Source organism: Lathamus discolor, chromosome 3 (assembly GCF_037157495.1).
Source record: "Lathamus discolor isolate bLatDis1 chromosome 3, bLatDis1.hap1, whole genome shotgun sequence".
NCBI lineage: Eukaryota > Metazoa > Chordata > Aves > Psittaciformes > Psittacidae > Lathamus > Lathamus discolor.
In genome coordinates, this window is record NC_088886.1 from 17,480,212 (window position 1) to 17,501,823 (window position 21,612).

Below are 21,612 nucleotides of genomic sequence, written 5' to 3' on the forward strand. Positions count from 1 at the left end.
ATAGTGCAGGGCCAGGAGGAGGCAGGCCTCAGATCTCCATCTTCTTTGGCTAGCAGTGCTGTCAGCTGTGGGACAGGTCACACTCAAGAATGGGGCATTGAGCTATAAGAGAGCCTCATGGGATCAGTGTGCTTCCTCCTTTTACTCAGCCAGGTGCTGGGGGAAGTCAGTGTAACTATTAACTGCCTCACTGATGGGTTTGGCACATATCCTCCAGCTGTGAGCTGGCCCACCTGGCACGGCCCAGTGCACAGCTGAGTCCAGCATAAGGTACAGCCTTTCCCTGGACTCTACCTTAACTACAGCGCTTCTCTCTGTCTTCCTTCTGGGTGTGTTTGACCCCCTTCTGACTGCAGCCCTGCTCTGTTCCTTTCACTTGCTTTCTGCTCAGCCTGTTCTCCCCTAATTAAGCCCCTCTTGACAAAGTTTGCAAAAATGTGCTGTTCACTGCCGTTACTCACTTGCATGTTTACTTCCTGCATCCATAGTGCCAGCTCAGACAAGGCTGGTTGTTCATGGCATCTACTGCAGTCTGTGCTCCGGACCTGGCTGCTCCACAGGCATAACTGTAATAGGATTACAGTAGTGCATAAGTCATTTGCTTTCTCTTGTTATTGGTGCCTAAATACAATTGCATTGGCTATGAATAGGGGTGTCTTGTTTACCCTTTTTGCTTCACCCCAGTTACAGCTTTAAACTCTGAAGAAGAAAATGATCCTCCAACCTACAAGGAAGCCTTCCCTCCTCTCCCTGAGAAAGCACCATGTTTGGAAGCTGCCCAGGAACCTGCTGGGCCCTGGAGCAAAATCCGACCAATAAAGGCTTCTGTCATCACTCAGGTTGGTGGGAGTCGGTATCTTATCTCTCTCTGATTTCCTCCCTCCAAAAGGTAGGTGAAGTGAAGCTTTCCCTGGAGTACGAAATCCTTAGTGTGTCAGATTGACAGCCTTCTTGCTGTACGGTATGCTGGGGCACGAGGAGGGCTGCAGCTGACAGCTAGGAGTGTTCTGGAGGGGTGGGATGTGTTGGAAAGCTGTCCATTAAAAGTTCTGCATCTCTGTTCCACAAATAGCTGGAACAGGCCTGAAGGGAGAATTGCAGAATTCAAGTAGTGAGCACTAATCCATTAAAGTATTCCCTGCATAGCACATACTTTAGGCAGACACCCAGTGTGGGTCAGACTACCTGCTCAGTGCTGTTGCACTTTTCCAGTTCACAGCTGGTGTCTCCACTAGAAAGCTTGATGGATTGCACAAACCTTGGAGCTTAGTATGCCAATAGTCCTGTATGGCAATAAGAGAGGGAAGCACTGGCAATCAGAAGCATACTGACAGCTTGTTTTGCCCTTCTTTTATCTATCCTGTGGCTGAGCAGGTGTTTCATGTGCCCCTGGAGGAGAGGAAATACAAGGACATGAATCAGTTTGGAGAAGGCGAGCAGGCCAAGATCTGTCTTGACATCATGCAGAAGACAGGAGCTCACCTGGAGCTGTCTCTTGCAAAGGACCAGGGCCTTTCAATCATGGTCTCTGGTAAGCTGGAAGCAGTCATGAAGGCTCGGAAGGAGATTGTCGCTCGGCTGCAAACTCAGGTGAGGGCATCTAACTGTTTCTCACTTCGTCTTTGCTCTTCCCCAGGACTCGCAAATGCTTTGAGACCCTTGGGCGTGTGTGCTTATAAGCCAAAGAGGTGTTATTAGATGACTAATTCAGCTTTGCCATATATTTTCAAAGCACACAGTTGGCAATTTGGAATGGAAATGAGGCTTAAAATAGGGTTCAAAGATAATTAAAGGCCACGGTGTTGCATGAAGGGTGGAGTCTGCAATCTCTGAACACTTGAATTGCAGTGACTTTGTGCTGAGGTGCTGGTGCCCGAGGGGGTGCAGGCCCCTCATACAAGGTTAGTAGTATGTGAGGACAGGACTATGCTTTCTCTGAAGTCCTTCAGAGGAGAATGTGGAGGGATGGGAGAAATAGAAGTAGCGAAGAGGAAGTCTTGACAAAAGCTGAAAGCTTCAGGTCAGGGTTCTGGATTGTGTAACTCAAGCCACACTGGTAAGGAGCCACAGACCCGTTGTTTCCGTTGCTTCTCCTTTCATTCTGTTGGGTTTTGAATTCTTCCCTTCATATTCAAGGTGGCTGTTCTTGTTAGGATATAATACAGCCAGGTGTCCTAGTGTGTTTTAAAGTGTGATGTCAAAGGTAGTTAGTGCAATAGTTAATACCATGTCTGCTTAGTGCTGTTCAGCCCATGTGTCATACCCTGCCAGAGGGAAGAGAAAGGGACAAACCCTACATAATATGCGTCTGAAAAAATAGTTCAGGTTGTACTGCCACAGATCAATTCTCCACTGTCCTCAAATATACCTCCTACTGCCCTGGCCCCAGGTCTGAAAGGTGTGTCTGTATTCCAGCTTCTCCTAGGCTTGGCTGGCTTTGATACAGGGAAGAGTCATGCCAAGTGATCTGGTTTTGATTTGTTGTTTGTTTTTTTTTTTTTCCATTGTAGCTTCAATTTTAAGTGTCTGATTACTCTTAGTAGTCAAATATTCACAAATGTGGTAGCAATCATAAGCTACCAGGTCAGTAAAAACTCAGTGAGAAGGGAAGAAGTCAGGAATCCCTGTTACAGACCACCCCTTTAATGGTAGATTGAGAGAAGCTCTTGGGACCCCAGTTCCAAGAGGGACCATCTAGAAGCAGTCCCAGGAGCAGCAAGTACTCCATTGAAGACACCTTAGCACTTAGTAGTGGTAAGCATCTCCGAGCTGTCTGCCTGCGGGAATAGGTTTGTGGTGTTGAATTTCTGTTTCCTAGGAGTCAGGCTGTGTCTTGTTTTCTATAGCCTTGGCAGCAGATGTCAGAGTTCAGATAAACTCCACCCATGAGCCATTGTCTCAGTTGCTGTCTGGTACTGCTCCAGTGTCTTGCATTGGAGGATAGACACCTCCTTGTCTGTACCCAAATGCCTTTGCTAACACAGAATACTACTCCTGTGCAAACAGAAGGGGTTTGAGGGAAAGATGGGCTTTAGACTCCTGGTATACAGGCACTGTAGCTCAACTGTTCTGGTACAGTATCAGTCCTTACACAGAATGTGCTGGGAAGTCGTTGTATCTGCTCCTCAGCAGTACTGCTAAGCAGCATCTAACTTGCTTTTCCTGGCTTTGTTCCTGTGGATCTGCCAGTGCAGGCAAACGTTCTCATGGATGCTTGATTGTTGTGTTGCAGGCATCAGCAACAGTTGCCATCCCCAAGGAGCACCACCGTTTTGTCATTGGAAAGAATGGTGAGAAGCTGCAGGACCTGGAGCTCAAAACTGCAACTAAAATCCAGATCCCCCGCCCGGATGACCCCAGCAACCAGATCAAGATCACCGGCACTAAAGAAGGGATTGAGAAGGCTCGACACGAGATCCTGCTTATCTCTGCTGAGCAGGTACTTCAGTACTGTGGTATCTCTCGGTGGCATTAGCTGGACAGCCATTTTGCTTCTCCATGGTATATCAGACGCCTTTAGGCATCGTGGCCATAGTCAGTGGCTTATACTGAGGCTTGTATTGTGCCACTGGCTGCATGAGCACTGCTGCCAGGTTCTGCAGCTTGTGGTTCTCCATTTTGTCCATCTCTGAAGTCAGATAAGCATGTTTCATGTTTAAAGTGAACCCTATTAGATGCCAGCTGAGATAAGACAGAAGATAACAGAGGTGAATATTGTAAATCACCAGCAGCAGTGTTCATAGATTGAAAAGGATGGAAGTCTACAAGCCTGCAAACTGAGAAAAGGTACTTGGGCCAGAGTGTCAAGCAAGACAGCACTAGGAACTTAGCTGTGTCTGGCAGAGACTGCAGTATGGAGGGCAGTTCCCACTGAAGTCTGTTCTGGACTTTTCCAGGATAAGCGTGCTGTGGAGCGGCTGGATGTGGAGAAAGTGTACCATCCCTTCATTGCTGGCCCTTACAACAAGCTGGTGAGCGAGCTCATGCAGGACACAGGGACACGCATCAACATTCCTCCACCCAGCGTCAACAAGACAGAGATAGTCTTCACAGGAGAAAAGGAGCAGCTGGCCCAGGCTGTGGCTCGTGTTAAGAAGATCTATGAGGAGAAGGTATGAATGGTCCATAATGCTTCCCATCTTAACCCCTCCTGCTTGTAGTCCCTCTTTTTGTGCATCCCTCTGCTGCGTCCTCATGTCAGCTGTGGCTCAGCAGCCCTTGTAGTACATGGCCCTGGATCTTACAATTTCCTCACTGAGCAGAGTAGGACTTGGGGTGATAACTACCAAGGAGGTGACAGATTTCTCATTCGTCTACGTGATGGGAATTAGCAGACCACAGAGAGCTCCCCTGGCTCTTGTTCACACAGGTGCTACTAAAGAAGGAAGTGTGAAGTCTACAGTGGCAGCCAGCTGACAGTATCAAAGTTGCTACATAAGTAGAAGCTGCTGAAGAGTGAATTTCACTCCAGTTTTTTTCTACAATACTGCAATTTTCTACAGTACTACAATATCCTTCTTGTGAGTTGTCAGGCTGTTTTTCTTCATGGTTAGGTCTGCATTTGTACCAGTCTGGAATTTCAACAGAGATAATCAGCTTATAGCCTAGTAGCCTACATGGTGTTGCATTTCAGTACCACCTAAGGGACAGCTGGGCATTGAGCCCTGTTGTGCAAGGGGATGTGTGTATGTGGTCTCTGCCATGTAGTGTCTGAGGGAGCTTGACACTGAATAACAGTTTTGTACTACACCTGTGAATTTTTGGGCACAAGGCATTCTGTAGGCAGAAAGGGTGCTAGAATACTGCAGAACCACTGTGTTCACCTTTGCTTCATTCTTTCCTGGGTGCAGGGTTTCACTGCATCTTGTGTCTCTTTCGTTCTTGTTCTTCCCTTCCCACTTGTAATTGATGCCTAGTGCCTCTGCCCCTGCAGAAAAAGAAGACTACAACCATTGCAGTGGAGGTGAAGAAGTCCCAGCACAAGTATGTCATCGGCCCTAAGGGGAATTCCCTGCAGGAGATCTTGGAGAAAACTGGAGTCTCTGTCGAGATCCCACCCACTGACAGTAGCTCGGAGACGGTGATACTGCGAGGCGAGCCTGAGAAGCTTGGGCAAGCACTGACTGAAGTCTATGCAAAGGTACATACAGGATGGGTTAGGCCTTCTTTGAAAGTCCCTTAAACATATATCCACGAGCAGTGGGGGTAGGGTGGGGGTGGTGTCTGTGTGGTGTTTGTCTCTAAGCTGTGAGAGGAGCAGCTTAGAAGTCAATACCGCAGGTGCAGCATGAGAATTGAAACTGAATTTTTGTGAAGACCTCTTCCAGTCTGCCCACCAAACAGCTTCTTTGTTTTTCTGTCTCTCAGGCCAACAGTTTTACCGTCTCCTCGGTCTCTGCCCCCTCTTGGCTTCATCGTTTCATTATTGGAAAGAAAGGACAAAACCTGGCCAAAATAACTCAGCAGATGCCAAAGGTATGGATGAGCTGGCTGGCTTGGCACCCTGGATGTGGAATATGGTTTAGTCCAGATCACTTTCTATAGAAAAGGGAAATATATTTTAGTATGGTGTGGTTTAACCCCAGCTGGTAACTCAGTACCATGCAGCTGCTTGCTCACTCTCCTCTTCCCGCCTCCCTGGGTGGGATGAGCAGGAGAATCAGAAGAATGCAAAACCTGCAGGTTGAGATAAGAACAGTTTAATAATTGAAGTATAATATACTACTACTAATAAGGGGAATAATGAGAGATATAAAACTAAAGGAGAAAAAAATCCAAACAAACCCTCAACAAACAAACAAAAACCCCACCACACCAAAAGCCCAGTAAACACAGGTGATGCACAGTACAGTTGCTCACCACCTGCTGACCCATAGCTAGCCCAAGCAGCGATTGGCCCCTTCCAGGTAAGTCCCCCCAGTTTATATGCTGAGCATGATGTGCTGTGGTATGGACTATCCCTTTGACTAGTTTGGTTCAAGTGTCCTGTCTCTGCTCCCTTCTGGCTTCTTGTGTCCCTGCTCACTTGCGAAGCACAGGACTGAAAGTCCTTGACAAAGGTAAGTACTACAGAGCAACAGCTGAAATATCAGTGTGTTACCAGCATTATTCTCAGACTAAAGCCAAAACACAGCCCTGCACCAGCTACTGGAAGAAAATTAACTCTATCCCAGCTAAATCCAAGACACATGGGTAAAGTCAGGGAGGAAGTGACACAGATGTCAAGGAGAACCCTCTCTTTTACTGCTGCAAACACTCCTCATCCTTTGTTATTCTCATGGGTTGAGCCCTTCAAAGGAAGCTTTATCTGGTACTATTCTGAGAATTGATGTAGTAGGATGCCTGCAAATGGTGACTTCTGCAAGTTAGATGATACTAGAGAAATGCTAGGTGATAAGTTCTGCAAAGCCCTTGCAGACTCCAGGACAGAACAAAGCCTTGGTCTCTAGACACTGTGATATGGCCAGAATTTTAAGTTACCTGTTTCTGAAACCATGAGAACGATCTGTGTACTCTGTGGGAAGGAAAACATCTCTTGATAACAGGGGTTGGTGGTATAGGCCTCACTAACAGCATGACCTGGCTTGTATCATGTATCTTACTGGATTTATTGCCTTGCCTCTCAAGGTTCACATCGAATTCACTGAAGGAGAGGATAAAATCACTTTGGAAGGACCTACAGAAGATGTGAATGTGGCTCAGGAGCAGATTGAAGTCATGGTCAAGGATCTGGTAAGTTCTGGTACATAAATAGAAAATGGGGGAAGAAGGGGCAACAGAGCAGAGATGATGATGTGTTTGTCATGTTCCTATGATGTCTTGGCATGCTTAACAACTTGCAGAAGACAAGTTTTGTGGCAGATGGATGAAACCCTTCGTTATGAAGCTCACCCATAGCATCCTTAAAAAAATTAGCTTCAGGTCTTATATGTTTCGATGCAGAGAAGGAAGGATTCTCTTTTCAGTCATAGCTGGAGAGCCATTTAAGTTCCTTTTTAATTTTTCACAACATGGTGCTCTCAGCTCAAACCAGAGAAGTGCTACTGCTCTCCTTAATAGCAGGAGGAGTGTTTGTAGCTGGCTACTGCAGAGTCAGTGCCAGCACTGGCAGTAGGCTATTACTTAGGGTGTAAGACAGAAGTGGTGGCCTGCCCTACCTAAACTCTATACTTTCTTTATAGATCAACCGGATGGATTATGCAGAAATCAACGTTGACCACAAATTCCATCGACACCTCATTGGCAAGAATGGAGCTAACAGTAAGTGGGGTGCCTTTCTAATCCTTCCTATGCTTGGACTCTCTGTATTTAGTCCAGCATATAAGGGGCTGTGTAGCTCATCTGGTGTGCTGTCTTCATCACATTTCCTCTGCTTTTCTGGGGTGGTGTTGGCACAAGAAGGTAAATGGGTGGTGAAGCCTTGGGATGGCTTTAATGTGTGAAGATGTCTTGGGAGGTTGAACAGTGGTGGGATTACTTTGTCTTGGCGAAAATACATTGTTGGAGATGAGGTTGGAGAATTGCCTGGTTTTGAAGTTGCTCTGTGTGTATTATATTTTAGCAGCTGATTAGGAGTGGTAGAAATCTGTTTAGTAAGTTTCTCCCAAAAAATAATTTGAGATTATAAATGAACGATCATGTTCTGATCTAGATGCGGAAGAGACAGATGCCTCCCTCTGGCATGCGAACAGTTTACTCTGTAGATGACACAGTATTTATTTGTCCAGGTTCTTGTGTGGCAGATATCTGCTCTTGCTGAACTCTCGTGCTATCTCAGAGGCTGATTTACTTTTTAAACAGTCTCTAGGCATTGATAAGCAAGATGCCTTGCTTCCAAGTCTTGCCCTAGCAGACTGTGTCACCACAGTCTTTGCCTTGAAAGTTAACAGGATTAAGGACCTCTACAAGGTGTCTGTGCGCATTCCACCGGACAATGAGAAGAGCAACCTGATCAGAATTGAAGGAGACCCACAGGGGGTCCAACAGGCCAAGAAAGAGCTGCTGGAACTCGCTTCCCGTATGGTGAGTAGGATGTGATGCTTGGGAAGCCACAGGGTTTAGGCTTTTATGTTCCCTTGGAACCTTCAGGGCCTTCTGTGTGCCCCTTGCCCACCAAGCACTTGGATGTCGTGACAAGTGTGAATTTGTCTTCATGGAGATTGCCCTCTATTCCCTTGCATACCACTTTATGCAAGCAGCAAACTGGGAATTAAGTCTGCGGCTCTCCTGCTGAACACTCAGTGTAAGCTCTGTTTTCATCAGGAAAATGAACGCACCAAGGACCTAATCATTGAACAGAAATTTCACCGGACCATTATTGGGCAGAAGGGTGAGCGGATCCGGGAAATCCGGGAGAAATTCCCAGAGGTAAGGCTTTCTAGGAGTTGAGGAATCCTGAGGATTCCAGTAGCTATCCAGTAGATATATCCTACTTGGGCAGTAGACACATTGTCTCCCAATTCATAAATTTATTGGCTCTATATGTAATATGTAGGAGAAGATAGTTCTTTTGGCCAGAGGCTGCTAACATGGGTACCCTTTCCGAATGGGAAAGCGGATGTGTAGAATCTTTCTGACACTTTGCGTTTGTCTGACACAGCAGTTCTTTCATTTGCTTGAGCTGACTGTAAACGATGGCCTCCTGCAGGTTATTATCAACTTCCCAGACCCTGCGCACAAGAGTGACATTGTCCAACTTAGAGGTCCCAAAAATGAGGTGGAGAAGTGCACCAAGTACATGCAGAAGATGGTGGCAGACCTGGTAAGGAGGTCATCTGTCTGCTGTTCTCTCCTACATGCCTGGATAACCCTGCATAGGGCAGAGCTGTACTGGCTTGGCTAGGGCTGAAACATCTCAAGATGAGGAAGCTGTGAACTCTCTTCTGGCTGACTGGGGTTAGGGGAATAGTATTTGTTATTTAACGGCTATAGGGGAAGGTACTTGCCTTTGCTTATTCTTGCAAGTATGTCTTACAGAGAACTTTCTTGGGTCTAAGTCTATTGTCAAAAGCTTGTTCATCAAGCTCCTGGGCTGGAGCATCACCATGACAGTGTAATCTTTGGTTCTTCCTTCCTTTCCCTCTTAGGTTGAAAACAGTTTTTCTATTTCTGTCCCCATCTTCAAACAATTCCACAAGAACATCATAGGGAAAGGAGGTGCTAACATAAAGAAGGTGAGATAACTTCCTTAATCACCAGTGCTCATTATGGTCACTGCCGGCAGCTAAATCCCGCTTGCTGTTCTCTCCTGCTCATTGGTGATGGCAGATATAGTCTCCTTTTTTTTGACATTAGACATCGCTGAGATTTTTTTTCCTTTGTGGCAGATCCGTGAAGAAAGCAACACCAAAATCGATCTCCCGGCAGAGAACAGCAACTCGGAGACAATTGTTATCACAGGCAAGAGAGCAAACTGTGAGGCTGCTCGCCACAGGATTCTTGCCATCCAGAAGGAGCTGGTAAGTGAAATGACTGGCCTGTCATGTATGAGGGACTTGAAAATGTTGCTAGAAGACATAAACACAGAAGTGCTGGTAGTGGGGGAGGGCAGGGAGGAGACAAATGTGAGTGTCAGTCATCTTGACTCGAACCTAAGTTTGTGACTGCTCAAGTGTCAAGAGTAGCCTGTCTCAAACCCCTCTGATCAGGCATTTTTTACACACAGCTCTACAAAGCTCCTGGGAGTTAAAGGGTAAGCCAGGTGGGTTCAAACTCATTTCTGCAGCTTGTCTAGAAGCCTGGTACTGTCCTCTCTTAGGCCAACATCACAGAGGTGGAGGTGTCTATTCCTTCCAAACTGCACAATTCCCTTATTGGAGCCAAAGGCCGTTTCATCCGCTCCATCATGGAGGAGTGTGGTGGAGTCCACATCCACTTCCCCACCGAGGGCTCTGGCAGTGACACTGTGACCATCAGGGGCCCAGCCCAGGATGTGGAGAAAGCCAAGAAGCAGCTGCTGCACCTGGCGGAGGAAAAGGTGAGCCTTGTCTCATAAGGGAAGGAACACGTTGGTTTGGCTAGGTGTTTCTTTTTGGGGGGTTGAAATGATCCCCTCTGCCTGGTAGGAAGCTTCTGGCATCAGACAGCCTAATCCTCTTTTGAGGGATTTGAGTACAATTTAGATGATTAAAGGAAAACCATGCTTCCATAGTTGTGGCAGTGAGTTCTTCCCCCATTTGTGGAACTGGCTGTAATGCTTCTCTGCCAAGGCTGGGGCATACACAAAAGGTTAAGGCTCACTGCTCCTGTGGTTTGATTGCTGTTGGGTATCCACACTTCTTCAAAACAGCTTACTCTGTGTATCTCCTTTACTTTTTTTTGATCTCTAAATTCCAGCTCAAGTTCTTCCATTTTACTGCATATATCCAGGTTTGTGGCTGGCTGACTGGTCATTTTAATAGCAAGAAAGCCTTTCTAACACGAGCATATGAACATGTCCTCCTGATTAGTTGGTTGCCCCTGCTGTCTGGCTTGCAGCAGTCAGCTGGCAAATGGTTATGCTGACTTGTGTGTCAAATCCTTCTGCTAGGGAAGTCTTTTCTGCTCGTTTTCTCACCAGTTGTGCTGTGTGCAGAGTTAGTTTTTCAGCTGATTAATAACACTACCTGACAACATCTTTCAGGTAGTGTTATTACTTTAAGACATTGTGTATCTTTTTGACTTGGACAGCACGCTGCATCTGCCTTGCTCTTACAACACGCTGTTAGTGGCTGCAGGTAACATAAGTACATGCATACTGTTGATGCTGATGTGTATTTTCGCTACATTGTCATGTTCCATGGATATGTGACTCCTTTCAGCAAACAAAGAGTTACACCGTGGACCTTCGTGCAAAGCCAGAGTACCATAAATTCCTTATTGGTAAGGGAGGTGGCAACATCCGTAAGGTGCGTGACAACACTGGGGCCCGCATCATCTTCCCAACCTCTGAGGACAAAGATCAGGAGCTGATTACTATCATGGGAACTGAGGAGGCTGTCAAAGAGGCGCAGAAGGAGTTGGAGGCCCTCATCAAGAACCTGGTATTATAAACTACTACTTCTGTTTTCTTGCCTGTCACTGTAGCAAGATGTAACAAGCTAGTGTGGAGGTGCTCCTTCTCCTAAAACATCTGCTGCCCTTTATGGGAACTCAGGAGCATTCTGCTTGCTGTTACTTGTTGGGGATGAGGTTGTAAACTGATTGCTGTGGAGTGCAGCAAACTTGTGATTATCACCAGGGCAGACAGGGTTGACTGGCTGTCATCTGTTGGCAGGATAATGTGGTTGAAGACTCCATGGTGGTTGACCCCAAGCACCACCGCCACTTTGTCATCCGGAGAGGGCAGGTTCTGCGTGAGATTGCTGATGAGTATGGTGGTGTGATGGTCAGCTTCCCGCGCTCCGGCACCCAAAGCGACAAAGTCACCCTCAAGGGAGCCAAGGACTGTGTGGAGGCAGCCAAGAAACGCATCCAGGAGATCATCGAGGACCTGGTATGTCACAGGAAAACTGTTTCTTTTTTAATTTGTTCTTGGTTTTTAGGAGTAGAAATAGGAGACCCTTTCTTGGGGTACTTCTAGACATTAAAAGATAGGAGACTTCTTGTGCCTCTCCATGCCTGGCCCTGGGCAGTGATTGCTCTCTGGGGTTTCCCGTGGTGTTGGTATAGGCTTTTGGAAGTGGACAACTGTCAGACCTGTTCTTTTTCCTTCTTTCCTTCATCTTTTTCCTTTCTTCTAATGCTTCTTCCCCTTCAGGGTAATAGAGACCTTGAGCTTCGGTCCTGGAAGCCCTTAACATCATGGGTTGAAGACAGCCTTCATTAAGAAACCCTCTGTTAACTTCTCTGAGAGAGGACAGATTCTAGGAAACTTTCATTTTTTCCCCTGTCAGCAGCTATTTCCTTTTCTGACTTCTCTCTATGTGTGTTATGGATTTCGCCATGCACCAGCATCCTGTTTTCTGGTGTGAAAGAGGCGGCATTGCAATAGAGCAACTCTACTTTCTCACAGGAAGCCCAAGTGACAATCGAATGCACCATCCCACAGAAGTTCCACCGCTCCATTATGGGCCCCAAAGGATCCCGAATCCAGCAGATCACCCGGGACTATGCTGTCCAGATCAAATTCCCTGACAGGGAGGAGAACCCAGGTATACCCGTGGACACATGTTTGCATGGTAGCTGGTGTGTGATCACATGAATGCAGTGCCTACACTCTGCATCAGGGAAGGTGTTCTATGTAAAATCTGTGGAGAACTGACCTCAAGGTGTTCCCCATGCTGTCCTTGAATCTGGGTTTAGCACCAACCTTGCCCTTCCGGGAAGAGAGGGTAGTTCTGGGAGGTGAAACTGCAGACCTGAGTGTTCTGAATGTATTCTCACTGCAGAGCACAGGGACCTACCCCAACAAAAAGGGCTCTACAGGCTTACCAAGGTCTCTCTGAGCTCATGCCCTCATTGCTGGATATACTGAACTTCAGCAGAGCTGAGGCCTGTTGAATGCTCTGGCCTAACACCAGCCATCCTGCTGCAACATCCAGTGCTGTGCTGGTGAACTTCCTTGTTGGGGAAGAAACTGCCAGCGTTACTTGTTGCTTCTGTTAATGTAGGAGTGCAGCTTCTGCTTCCGTAGTGCAACTGCAGGTCCTTTCTGTGCAGGCAAAAGCAGTATCAATGCTGCACAGAGGTGTGAAGCAGACTGTCTCAGTGAATGTTCTTGTTCTGCTCATTCCAGGCTAAGGCATGGCGAGCTGCCTGTGCTAGGAGTGACCTGCTCCATAGTAGTCTATAGTGTCAGACCTCTGGTGGCAAAGCCCAGTCAGGGCCAGAGGATCTAGAGGGGGAGATAATGAGCAAAGAGGAGTCTCTGTGCGTTTAATGTGAGACTTTCCATGTTTCCAGCCCCAGTTGCAGAGCCACCCGTGCAGGAGAATGGTGAGGAAGGTGGGGAAGGCAAGGATGGGAAGGATGCAGATCCCAGCTCTCCAAAGAAGTGCGATATCATCATCATCTCTGGCCGCAGGGAAAAGTGCGAGGCAGCAAAGGAGGCGCTGCAGGTAAGTGGCTTTCAAAGCCTCTTAGCCCTGTGGTGTATTGATGTCTTGATGCAAGAAGCTCACTGCAGGATTTAGTGGTGGTAATAAAAATGACACAGTCACAGTTGCATTCCAGGCGGTCACTGATGCTGACTGCAGAGGTGGTCTGTACTGCACAAGGGAAGTTCTCTGCTTTGTGATTTAGCCTGGCAGCTTGAATCAGTGTGCCTAACCTCACAGTTGCTAGAGCTTGTAGGCAGTCCTGCTTTTTATATGCCATAAAAGCGTGACAGACTTGTTTTATGGAGCACAGCTGGAAAAAAGAGTCTGAGACTGAATCATTCTAGCTTTAGCAGACCTAGCCATGCTGCTTTAGTGATGATTTCAAAGTCTGTGCTAGATGGAAGCCAAGGATATGAAAACAGCCTGTCCCCAGAGGCAGGGTTTAAGATTGCTTGTTTGGAAAAAATGCTTTTAACACCCAACAGGTCATGTTGGTGTTTGCAGCTTTTCTCTCTTCCTGTAAAGTTTGTATCCTTACTACAAGGGAATATAACTCAGTGCAGCAACTCATTCTTCTGAGCAAGTATGTGGCAAGCTGAAAGACAGGAGAAGTATTTCAGCTGGTAAACCGTGCTCCAATCCCTGCAGGCTCTGGTTCCTGTCACCATTGAGGTGGAGGTTCCCTTTGATCTTCACCGTTACATCATTGGCCAGAAGGGAACTGGGATCCGCAAAATGATGGATGAGTTTGAAGTAAGTTGTTACCGTCCTTTGATCTCCTCTGTCCTGAAGAACCTGCAAGTGACCATGTTTGAGGTGGTGGCAGTCATACTCAGGACCATTGTGGCTTGACCATGGAATACAGGCTCTGTAATAAGAAAATGAGACCTGTGTGATTTAGTCACTGGCTCTAGAGCTCAGTAGATTTTGTGCTGAAGCTGTACGATTAGTGTTAATGCCATGAGTGCCACATAACTTGTTTGGTGCCTACAGGGATTTCTTGCCAGTGTGACAGTTGTTTTCCTCCTAAGCCATAGGAAACAGCTCTGCCATGCTTGCCCATTTGGGAAAATTCCCCATAAGCCCACAGGGACTCTTGGGGCTGATGCAGATTGGCTGTAGACAGCCCTATTGAACATGTATTTGTTTCCTAGCCTCTCCAGGCTGGCACAGGCACTGCTAAGGGCTGAAGCCCTAGAGCAAAGCAGTCTGGTAATGGCTGAAGAAACAGTGTTCTATTCAAAGACCATCTAGATGCAGTACCAGACAACTGCATGAGACGAGTGGTTAGTTCAGATGACTTCCAGAGGTCCCTTCCAACCTCAACATTCTATGATTCTGTGGTTTAGGCTGTCTGGGTGTGAGCTGGTCTCAGTGATACCAACCTGCAGTGACAGGCATCACAAGTGATACAAAATGATAATTGCTTCTTGTTACTCAGGTGAACATCCAGGTCCCTGCTCCTGAGCTGCAGTCGGATATCATCACCATCACTGGGCTATCCACCAACCTGGACCGTGCCAAGGCAGGGCTGCTGGAAAGAGTGAAAGAGCTTCAGGCTGAACAAGAGGATCGGGTAAGGCCTGTGTCTGTCCTGTCAGGTGAAGGCCTCGTCTTTTCAGAGTACCCTTAGGTGCTCTGTGTGTGTGGAGTGCTCATCAGTGTGTTACCCAAATGTAACTCACTTTACATGAACTGACAGGAGAGTTCTCAGATTTTACTTTGGGTAACTTTAGACTGTCCAGGGCTTTATCACTTCATGTGCTTTCAGGACTCTGCAGGGTGGGAACCTCACTGTGCTAGTTATCTATCTGAACCTATTATCACTGTATCCTTATCACAGCTCTGAAGTGAGGGTTGAGTTGGATGGTTGTTTGCTGCTTGTAGTTTCCTGCTGAACTTGGTGAAAGCACAAGGCCCCAGCATATGTATGTCTTGTGTCCTCTTCTATAGCCACGTATATTCAAGCATGACCCTGCAGAATCTGTTCTATGCATCTCAGAAGCCAGAAGGAAATGCTGGGATGTAGACGGACATCACTGGACCAGCCGTGATGTGTTCCCTGCTGTTGTATCTCACGCTGCTTCTCTTGTTGCAGGCCTTGCGAAGCTTCAAGCTGACGGTCACTGTGGATCCCAAGTATCACCCTAAAATCATTGGGCGGAAGGGTGCAGTGATCACCCAGATACGCACAGAGCATGAGGTCAACATCCAGTTCCCTGACAAGGATGATGAAAGCCAGGTGAGAGGTCGGAAGATGTGCAAGGGAGGGCTGCTGGTTGTCTCTGAGCATAGGAAGCACAGCATCTTCTTTAGGGCTCTAAATTCCCAGCACTGCCTCTGGATAAGGTGGAGGAGTACATCAGGGAGAAGACTTGCTCAGCTGCTTATGAGCCTGGTCTCACACACACTTCCCTTTTACCAGGCCCAAGACCAGATCACCATCACTGGCTATGAGAAGAATGCCGAGGCTGCCCGGGATGCCATCATGAAGATCGTTGGTGAGCTGGAGCAGATGGTGTCTGAGGATGTGACTCTGGACCATCGTGTTCATGCACGCATCATTGGTGCTCGTGGTAAAGCCATCCGCAAAATCATGGATGAGTTCAAGGTGAGCAGTGGGGCAATGCCACACAGGTTGGGTTGGGCCTGAATGGGCAGTGTGCCAAGAGCTTGGTGTCAGCTTGATGCTAGGGGTTGAATTCTGGAGCATGAGGCTCGTATCTTTTGTGGTCTTTATGTCTTGTGCCTGTTGAGCACCTTCAGCTGGGACAGGTACAAAAGAAATGTCAGTGCCGTCCTGCTTACCTCCACCTCTGTCACCACAAGCATGTGAGGAGAATCTCTGGGCCAGGGCACCCTGGTATGCCCAAGGCAGCTGGGCTACCTGGACACCACACCCAGACACCAGCTGAACCATTCCCATGCATCCTCAGCTCTGAGTCATCTTTCTTCTGGGAGCCACACAGGGAAGAGGCTGAGCTCTTCCTGTCTTGCTGGAACACAGCCAGAAGAGGAACCTGGAAATGCTTCCTTGGTGTTCTGGGTTAGCCCAGCAAACATTGCTGAGGTCTGTCCCTTTGTGCAGCCCTTTCCGTGGTTTTCTTGCAGACAGGGTCCCCAGGTGGCTTTCAAAAGGAGGAGGTGGTTATGTCAGCTATTCTTGAGTACTCAAAGTGGACAGCTAGGCCTCTTGCTGGGGAGCTCTGGGAGGAGTCTGTCCCCAGACCCCCTCTGCTTGAGCTTAACTCAAGGAAATACTCCGGATTTCTTTACCTCTCCAGGCTGCTGTTAATGCTCTTGAGTCTGGGAATCTTGACACACTGTCAGTGCTCCAGATGTGGCAGTCATCTGGCTTGGGAAGGGCAGAGACCTTTTCCCCTGACAGCTTGTGGCAGTAGTAGTGAGCTTTACAGCAGGGCCAGCAGTGAATGTGAATCCAAAGTGATGATGCTTTTGGAGACTTGCATCTTGGCTAGACTCAGTTTGGCTTCCCTGCACCCATCTGGAAGGCAAGCTGTGAGAAAACTTGGTGACTGTGTATGTGATACACTAAGCCAGCTCCATAAAGCGATTGTCAGCCAGGATTACTCTGTCCGTGGAGGAGACAGAAAGCTTATTGTGCTTCATGCTAGTGGCTTGATGATGAAAATGCTTACAGCAGTGTGAGGACACTGTCTGGAAATGCAAACTCTCGTGCCTCTGCTGCAAGTGCTGCACAGAAAGCAGTGGTCCTCTGGGCAGTGAGAACAGGCGAAGCTTCTGGAAAATGGGTCATTGCTGCAGACTGTCTTCTGCCTTCCGTCACAGGGAAATTGGACAGGCTTCAAGGACAGGTATATCCCAGTGTACTCTCCAGCATGTAAATTGTACTAGTCCTAGAGACTTGTGGCAGTGAACAGATCATGGCTTTTCTCTTCTGAGAATCTAATGACGAGGGTTGCAGGGAGTCCGGATTTTGAGGTGTGCAGATGCAAGACCTGTTCCTTGTGTTGCAGGTGGATATTCGCTTTCCCCAGAGTGGAGCTCCTGACCCCAATTGTGTGACTGTGACAGGACTCCCTGAGAATGTGGAAGAAGCTATCGATCACATCCTGAATTTGGAGGAAGAATATGTAAGTGTTCAATAAATACGTGCAGGGGCTTAGAAGGGACTTCCTCTGCCTTAGAGCTCGATGGCCGAAGTGTCTGTATGTGGTATTTTCTGCCGCTGCATCAAAGAACTTAAGCCCTGTGCAAGTGGCAGTCAGTCCTCTGCAGCTGTCCCTCGGAATAACTGGATGCAGAGCCCAGGCTGTGCTCTGCGACACAATGCAAGGACTGGTCCCAGTGTCCAGAATAGGACAGTGTATGAGAATGCTGGGGCACCAGCAGGATGTCCATATGCTTGTCTTGCAGCTTGCATCAGTTAGTTGTTGGTGGCCCTCAGATTAGTGCAGAAACACTGTGTTTGGTCATTGTAGAACAGACTGGTGACCTTGGAAAGGTTGCAGCACGGTCAGATGGTGAGAGGGAGGCATGTTATACCAGTTTGAGGAACTATCAGGATGCTCCCCCCTAACTGGGCTGTGTCATTACAGCTTGCAGATGTGGTGGACAATGAGGCAATGCAGGTGTATATGAAGCCCTCTTCACATGAAGAGTCCAAGACCCCATCCAAGGGCTTTGTGGTGAGAGATGCCCCTTGGGCTACCGTCAACAATGAAAAGGTGAGTGCTGCTTCTGCTACAGGCCTGGGGGCACAGGGTCCCCTCTGCCAAGGACTTAACTCTGAGGTCTGGCCCTCTTCTCTTGGTTGGGGAAACAGAGCGTTCCTTCCTCCTTTGGTGGCAGAGAAAGCAGTGGTCTTTGCAAGGTGAGAGCAGGCTGGTTATGCCTCTCTAGCTTCCAGAGCACTGCTGTCTCTTGCAAATGTCTTACCCACACTGAGTTATCCCACTGTGGAGCTGCTGGAGAATGGGGGTTCCTTACCAGAAAGTGTCCTGCCAGGTTGTGCTGTTTCTAGGGGCAGGGCCCTGGGACTTCTGCCTCCTCCTGCAGCACAGAACCAGCTCCACCTTTGCAGATGTGTTCTGGCTGGGAGCAGTGATCTGGGACATGTGGCAGCTCTGTCTCCAGCTGTCCGAGCGCTGCCGCAGGACGAGCCTGACCCTGCTCCAGTGACTGAGTTACTGAGGTTGGACCCTCGGGAGTCCTTGATCTGCCTTGCTCCTATCTGCACCCTCCTAGATGTCATCTCTAGATGGCTTGACCACGCACCCTGGGCAGTCCTAAGGACTCGTGGGACATCAGAAATGCTGCTGAGCTCCGTGCAGGTTTGTAGCAGGGCAGGAGCTTAACTTGTTCCCTTTTTGTTTGCTCTAGGCCCCTGATATGAGCAGTTCTGAAGACTTCCCCAGCTTCGGGGCTCAAGTGGCCCCCAAGACTCTTCCCTGGGGACCCAAACGATAATGACCTGGAAGCAGAACCTCCTCTAGCCCGCTGACCTGACACTAACCTGCCACAAATGCTTCCTGTCTGAAATCTGACCCAGCGGCTGGAGCACAAGTCAATTGCCCCAAGAGGTCTCCTAATGGTGTCTGGAGTGCTAGACCCCATCCTGCTCCCCTCAGCTATCACCGTGGCTAGGACCCACCCTCATTTCTTGATGGATATTCTTTCCTCCTTTGGAACAAGACTTCACTCAGATTCAAACACTAAATGTGTGTGGTTTTGTTAGAAACTTCATAATTGACTCAAAGTGGCTAAGATTTGCGGCTTCCCAAGAGCAATCTGCTCTCTTGAGCATGTCTTACTAGGCATTCTCGCCTTCATTAGGAGACCTCCTTTACTGTGGCTAGGAATCTACTTCCTGTCTCATGACCTCAGGAAATAAATTTCCTTGACTTTCTAAAGCCAAAACGTTTGCCCTCTTTCCTTTGTGTTTATCCCAGGCCTTACCTTACCTTTGTAGAGTGCAATCAACTTTTTTCCTTTTAACTGCCAAAAATTCATTTAATGCTGATAGCTGACTGTGGGGAGAGCTTAAAGTAATCTAAAAGGTCAGAAACCTGCTTTTTAAAGGAGCAAAGCCTTCAGTAGGCTGTAGAAGCAGCAGAGATAGAAGGGACCAGAGCAACGTTATGGCTACCCTGGTCAGGTAAACACCTCGGAGCACAGCACCAAGCACAGTCCCCACCTGCACGCTTGACAAGTCTTCCAGTGCGTGATGACAGACCCCGCTCCTAGTTCCTGTGTGCCCATGTTCACCCTTTCCAACAGCCGACAGTGGGAGCAGGCAGGTGATCCAGCACATGACAGTATTGCCAGATGGGACAGATTTGGGTTGGCCAAGGATGCTGCAGTGGCATGGCCCAGGAGGAGCTGGTGGGAAGCACAGCCTTGGGAAGCTGCAGTCCTCTACTAGCACTGCAGGATCTAGGCACGAGCGGTAGGAACACCTATTTTTGTTGCCTTCTTTCTACCTCAAAAGTCAGTACGATGGTGGCCTCTGTGTATGTGGGTGAGCAGCTATTCCAGTTCTTGCCCTTGCATCCAGAGCAGAAGCATGGAGGAGGAGCAACAGGAGCCTTTTGTCTCCAAGGGGCAGAGGGAGCTCTGCTGGGTGGAAGCTGAGTGTGGTGATGATGAGGCAGGCTGTGAATGGAGAGAACTGTAGGACTGCTCACTGAGCTAGAACAGGGTTTGGCCCCAAGGCTGTAGGTGCAGCCTTGCCCCAGCCCTGGGCTGCAGAGGTTGTGAGCCAGGCTTCTGCTCTGGTGGCACTGGGGGGCTGATGGTGTGTTGAGCCCTCCCTGAGGCCTCCATCATAGGGGTGGTAGAGGGTGATCCATGCTCTGTACTCTGTGCTGCTCGTGCCTAGGTCCTACCATGGCTTGCGTGAAGCGGGGGGCTGTGTCCAAGCTCCTCCAGCCAGGAAGAGGGTGTCTTTGAGGAGGGAGGCAGGGAGTATGGGGTTTCTGTTCCCTCTTTCTCCTGCCTCAGTCCTACAGAGTTGTAGTCTGAGCCATTCCTCTATCCCAGCTGCTTCAGCCTTGGCCAAGCAGGAGTCCCTTAGCCTCTCCTTTCTAGTGCTGCTTACAGAACAGAGGTCCAAAACTGGCAAGCTGAGACGAGCATTCTTGCCTTTCCCTCTATCTGGCGGGCTTGACATGCCGACGCTTCTTCCCACGCCAGCTCTTCTTGGAAGAGGCTGCTATGCAGAAGTTGAACCAAAACCTCACAGTGCTCTCCTTAGGTTTGAGACATGATTGAAGCTGACCTTGGCCTGACGCAGGGCACTTGGCTGCCCAGGGTGGCCTTGGCTCCAGCACAGGAGACACAGGGTGGGTCAGACAGAACTAGGGTGACACCCTCCCATCTGCATCTGTCAGAAAATGGTTATTACCCCTGTAGCTTAGGTTTGTCCTACGTCACCAAGCCTACCACCCCCTCCCTCTTTATGGCCCCTCACCAGTTGCACAGCTAGGCTTGAGTTACATTTGGGGCACCACCATCTGCGTTCATGCCCCATAGCCCAACCCTCCACTCTAAAGAAGGTCATGAAGTGATTGTACCTAATACTGTCCCCCCACCACCCTCCTTCCGCAGCAGACTGTGGCGTGTGTCCATTTCTTCTCTTTGACGTCTTCCATATTGTACATTTCCATAGCAATGATCCCTTGGCCTTAACTTTGGAATTTGGAGACTATATGCAAACATGTAAAAAGGCTCATGAGTATGGATGACACTGGAATTTTATAAATTCTAAAATAAAACCTGAAACAGCTCAGAGTGTCACGGGTATCATTTCCGTGGTGGGTTTTGACCAGGGCAGCCCTTGCTTGGCTGGTTCGGAGTTCGGCTTGCACGTGTCAACCTCTGCTGCCGCGATGCCCTTGCTGAGGTGGGGCTCGTGCAGCAGGCGGCTGGGTCAAGGGGCGGAGGTGACTGCAGCAGAGCCCTGTGCCTGCTCAGTCACAGGGGCTGCGGGGAGTCATGGACGCAACTGGGCATCCACATGGATCTCCACCCAGTGGGGAGCAGGGAGGAGAGGGGCCACCACTGCAGGACTGCGAGGGACAGTGAGATGGCAGCAGCAGCTACACCGTCTCCTAGCCCTGTCCTGAGGGAGCGAGCAGCCCTTCTCTCTGCAGCACTCATGGGCTACTCGGAGTGAAAGCTCCCGTGGCTGGTCCCTTCCTCCACGGAGCTCCTGCCTCTCCCCACCAGCTTTCTCTCTCCCAATGCTCCAGCCCTCCCCAGCCCGAGGCCTGTCCCTCCCCATCTCCAGGTGCTCACCAAACAGCCCCTCGACCACCAGCAGCAGTTTGCCCATCACCCAGAGTGTCTGCTCCACCAGGACCACCCCACCTCCTCCTTGGTGGAAAGGAGCTGGTGCCACCAGCACTTCAGCTTCCTGGGGAGAGGGGCGTCCATGTCCTCACCTAAGCCCCCCTGCAGCACACCCGTATCCTGAAGCCCCATATGCTGTGCAGGCTGATGATCTGCTTCCCCACTGTGGTGACTCCCACAGAGTCAACCAAAGTCAGTCAGTGGTTCCAGTGTGTTGCTATCTTTCTTGGCCATAAACAAGAGACACAAGCACAAGGAA

At 48.8% G+C, this 21,612-nt stretch overlaps 1 protein-coding gene across 2 annotated transcripts in view; it reads left to right on the plus strand.

The window, feature by feature from the left end:
- HDLBP (high density lipoprotein binding protein) overlaps nt 1–20,787 on the plus strand; it is a 41,029-nt gene extending 20,242 nt beyond the window's left edge. For both annotated transcript variants that reach the window (XM_065673814.1, XM_065673813.1), the window contains exons 4-28: nt 685–839; nt 1,375–1,590; nt 3,233–3,439; nt 3,897–4,112; nt 4,934–5,140; nt 5,368–5,475; nt 6,628–6,732; nt 7,182–7,260; nt 7,883–8,022; nt 8,263–8,367; nt 8,648–8,761; nt 9,087–9,173; nt 9,327–9,458; nt 9,758–9,976; nt 10,800–11,021; nt 11,255–11,473; nt 11,993–12,131; nt 12,883–13,037; nt 13,668–13,772; nt 14,461–14,595; nt 15,118–15,261; nt 15,445–15,630; nt 17,018–17,134; nt 17,600–17,728; nt 18,384–20,787. In XM_065673814.1, coding sequence (XP_065529886.1) covers nt 685–839; nt 1,375–1,590; nt 3,233–3,439; nt 3,897–4,112; nt 4,934–5,140; nt 5,368–5,475; nt 6,628–6,732; nt 7,182–7,260; nt 7,883–8,022; nt 8,263–8,367; nt 8,648–8,761; nt 9,087–9,173; nt 9,327–9,458; nt 9,758–9,976; nt 10,800–11,021; nt 11,255–11,473; nt 11,993–12,131; nt 12,883–13,037; nt 13,668–13,772; nt 14,461–14,595; nt 15,118–15,261; nt 15,445–15,630; nt 17,018–17,134; nt 17,600–17,728; nt 18,384–18,470 — 3,728 coding nt within the window. In that variant the 3' untranslated portion in view covers nt 18,471–20,787. The remainder of the gene's footprint in view (nt 1–684; nt 840–1,374; nt 1,591–3,232; nt 3,440–3,896; nt 4,113–4,933; nt 5,141–5,367; nt 5,476–6,627; nt 6,733–7,181; nt 7,261–7,882; nt 8,023–8,262; nt 8,368–8,647; nt 8,762–9,086; nt 9,174–9,326; nt 9,459–9,757; nt 9,977–10,799; nt 11,022–11,254; nt 11,474–11,992; nt 12,132–12,882; nt 13,038–13,667; nt 13,773–14,460; nt 14,596–15,117; nt 15,262–15,444; nt 15,631–17,017; nt 17,135–17,599; nt 17,729–18,383) is intronic.
- Nucleotides 20,788–21,612: the final 825 nt, after the last annotated feature.